At 34.6% G+C, this 4,119-nt stretch overlaps 1 protein-coding gene across 1 annotated transcript in view; it reads right to left on the bottom strand.

Annotated features, from left to right (window-relative positions):
• The window catches only part of LOC107586029 (myotubularin-related protein 10-like), a 30,535-nt gene that overhangs the window by 18,432 nt on the left and 7,984 nt on the right, over positions 1 to 4,119 (bottom strand). Inside the window, exon 3 of the mRNA XM_016273241.1 lies at positions 256 to 392. Coding sequence (XP_016128727.1) covers positions 256 to 392 — 137 coding nt within the window. The remainder of the gene's footprint in view (positions 1 to 255; positions 393 to 4,119) is intronic.

Below are 4,119 nucleotides of genomic sequence, written 5' to 3'. Positions count from 1 at the left end.
CATCATATGACCCCTTTAAAGTCAGCAGTTCTTCAAAAGACAAATTATAAAAACTTCAAACCTTTTTTTTATTTTCATTTAATTTAATTTAGCTTTTTATTTACTTCTCTTTTTTAAAGTTGTGAGACCACATAATAAAAAGTCACATTATAAACTAAAAGCATGTTTTGTGTTGAATAATATTCTATGATTTCATCACTGCTAGTGCTTATAGTTGCAGTAAAAGTACTGACTCTCAGATAAGTCTGTGCTTACCTGTCGTGGCAAGGAATTATGGGCAATGAAGGAAACTTTGAAGTTAGTACACACAAGTTTCCCCCAGAGGTCATCCTGACAGCTTTCTGCTCCGATGCACTTCCTTACAAAGTTTGCCTCGTTCACAACTATTTCACCTGTAATGAGGGAATAAGGAAGTGAAATTCAGTGGAAGGAAAAACACAATCAGCTGAGCAATGGATGATTAGCTGAAATGTTAACTCTGCTTAAATATTTTACATACATTAAAAGGAACTTTTGGTACTTGTGTTTAACGTGTATGATTGATTTGTTTTATTCTATAGTCCACTCCAAGTATGTGTCTATATACTTCTCTGCTAACAACAACCCAACTTTTTAAAGAGCCAAACAGAAATTAATGAAACTATTATTATTATTATTATTATTATATATTTTGCGCACGATAGCTCCTCCACAATACAGCAGCACTTTCTTATTAGTTCAGTAGCAACTTCTGGATTGCTGACCACTTGGGCTACACCAACTTGAGCCCCTTCCTAACAGCTTTGCAGGGAAAGCCCTCTCCTGTGACTCTCCTTTCATGTTGGCAGAAAAATGATGCCCTATTAAAAGAAATGGCCTGTTGTGCTGACTAACAGACACATAAACTTTTACCATGTACAGAGTGTGCACATACATGCTGAGAGTCCTGAACGTTTGCTTTTTTTTTTTTCACAAACAGGAAAAGAGCATGAGTTCAAAGTTAGGTGTACCAGTTGGTCACAGAGACATTTTGTTTGTACTAATAATACTCACTTGTGCCAGTGAATCTAGAGTCTATGCTGAGCTTTACCATATTTAGAACGGATCTAATGTCATTCTAAAGAGACATTTATGCCAAGGACGATAACGATAAAGTTATAATAAACCCTTTCAAAAAAAAAATTTTTCCAGCAAAGGAACAATAAAAACATTGACAGCTGAGTCTGAATCCATCCAACATCATTATAGAGCTTTAGCACTTGAAGCGGCAGATGACAAAACTGCAGAATGGGCTTATATAATAAACAGAAAGCCATGCCATGTGGACAGAACGTTGGTGTGGATGCAAATATAGCTATCTATATTTATACAAGTTATCATTCTTGGGGTGAACAGGCCTTATTGGGATGACAGTAATTAGTTATGCACAAATATTTAACTTCTGGTAGACATGATCATTTAATTTTTTGTAGGTGATTATATTGGATAATTATGTATTATGGCAAATAAACCGCCAATCCTACAATACAATTTTGACTAAATAAATGTAAAATAAAAAAATAAAAACCATTAAAAGTGCTTTTAAAGTGCTTAACTGCTACAAACTAATTTATGTATCAGAACATTATAATATACAGAGTGGAAAATGTGGAAATGTAACATTGTTATTAAATTATTATATATATAAACAAACATTTATGAAAAGAAAAAAAAAAGAGCTAGAGTAGTCAAAATAACCAAAATGCACATTTCACACACGGTTTTTAAAATTGTTGGCTATGACCAACATCTCTACTTCCGTCTCTAGCTGAACTTAAGGCACACAGATGGAAATAAAGAAACCCACATTCTGCTTCATTCTAAACATAGCACTTCCTCTCTTCGCTCTAAAGATCATCCAGACACATTAAGAGCCTAAAATGAACAGAGATTTGTGTATATTGGAGAAGAAGAATCAAGTTGCTGAGAGGACGAGTGAGGGAGAAGAAAACGCAAATTCCAGCTGTGAGCACTTTGAGTGTCAGCGCGCTGAGGAGTGTTTGTCTCACAGCTGGGCCTGTTTCAGGGGTTACAGCAGGGCAGGGTGCATGCTAGCTAAGATGAAGGTTGGGCCCTGTGAGAGCATTCGCATCTCAGGCACAATACTGTTGAATGCTTCAATAAACGTCATAACAGTAGGTCAGCCAGACAATTAACTTATAACTACATGTGCCTGGAATCTGAGCCCACAGAATTCTGGACAAAGTTCAGTTTAAACATCCACAACTACTTATTTATCTATTAGATATTTTGGTTAATCTGATAATGCTTTAAGTTACTAGTGTCATCAGTTGAACCTATATTTACATTTAAAAACTTTTTTTTTTTTACTTTATCTTATCACTACAGTGAGTGCAGATTAAAAAAAATTCTTATAGTTTATTTTAAGACCTCAGTATGAAGACCCACAATCTCTATTACCCAACTTCTCACATTTTCACACACACACACCCACTCGCAAATTTCAAACAACTTCCTCTTCCGCTCTACATGCAGCCTGGCCTGTAAATGGCCATGACTATATATCAACGTGTGTCTGATCAGTGCTCTACAGGGATTAAGCAGCAGCTCATCCTCTCTGATCTGCCAGTAAACAGCAGAAGATCAGTCCAGACTGCTGATGAGAAGGAAATGCAGATGGCAGTTTGGCAGATGCACTATGAACGCAGCCAAACAATGTCACACTGAAATACTCGTTTACTGAAGATCAGTTGATAAAATCACATCTCATTGCACAATTTAAATAATACTTTATATTGTGACATTATCACACACACACATTACTAATTTTTTGAAAGAAACTATTTTTTTCCAGCAAGGATTCGTTATTTATCAAAAGTGACAGTAAAGAATTTGCAATGCAAAACATTATCATTTTCAAACAAACCTGAAAAAAATGTATCACAGTTTCCAGAAAATATGAATCAGCACCACTATTGTCAACACTGATGATGTTAATAATAATAATAATAATAATAAATGTTTTTAATATTGAATTGGGATTGGTGAATGTTGATGATGAATGAATATTGATATTAAGATATACTAATGATCAAATTTAGCGTTAGTGTTTTTAAAGATTAATTTGAAGTGTTTTAGATGACGCAAAAGGTAATCTAAGTATAAAAATAAAGAGAAAAAAAGTACACTACCATTCAAAAATGTATAGTTAGTGTTTTAAAAGTATTTTAAAAAAGAAAAGATGACAGTAAAGACTGTTTATAGTGTTGCAAGAGATTTTTTGTTTTCAAATTCTGAATCCTGACCAAAAAAAAGTATCACGATTTTCACAAAAGCATTAAGCTTCACAACTATTGATAATAATAATAATAATAATAATAAATGTTTTTTGAGCATCAAATCAGCATATTGGCATCATTTCTGAAGGATCATGTGACACTGAAGACTGAGGTAATGGTTGCTGAAGATTCAGCTTTACTATCACATGAATAAATTCCATTTTAAAATGTATTCAAACAGAAAACAGCTATTTTAAATTGTGGTATTATTTAACAATTTTCCTGACTTACTGTATTTTTTTATCAAATAAATGCAGTCTTGTTGAGCAAAAAATGTAAAAAATCTTACCGACCACAAACTATTGAACTGTAGTGTAACTTAACTTGATCACATTAAATCTACACAGTATATCCTGATGCCAATGGTTTGACATGACAACACATGAGAGTATACATCACAGACATGGCATTAATAATACACACTTGACATTAAAGGGGGTCATAGGATGCAATTTCAAACTTTCCTTTCTCTTTGGTGTGTTACAAGCTGTTCGTGCATAGATAAGATCCCTAAAGTTGCAAAGACTAAAGTCTCAAACCCAAAGAGATATTCTTTCTAAAAGTTAAGACTTGTCCACGCCCTCCTAAAACGGCTCGTTCTAACACGCCCCCACATGTCTACGTCACTGTGTGGGAAGATTTGCATAACACCGCCCAAATGTTGACACAAAGAAAAGCGCCGTAACTTTCATTCTCGCTGTAGTATTGTTGCTGCCGCCGCCGCAGTGTCGTGGAGAAGCTGTGTGTTTCGTTGTGAAAGTGAAACTACTTTGTTTGGTCTTCCACGAGGACGATATTCGCT

The sequence above is a fragment of the Sinocyclocheilus grahami genome, unplaced genomic scaffold (genome assembly GCF_001515645.1).
Source record: "Sinocyclocheilus grahami isolate Dianchi unplaced genomic scaffold, SAMN03320097.WGS_v1.1 scaffold76.1, whole genome shotgun sequence".
In the NCBI taxonomy this organism is placed as follows: Eukaryota; Metazoa; Chordata; class Actinopteri; order Cypriniformes; family Cyprinidae; genus Sinocyclocheilus; species Sinocyclocheilus grahami.
This window is presented reverse-complemented; position numbering and strand designations above follow the sequence as displayed.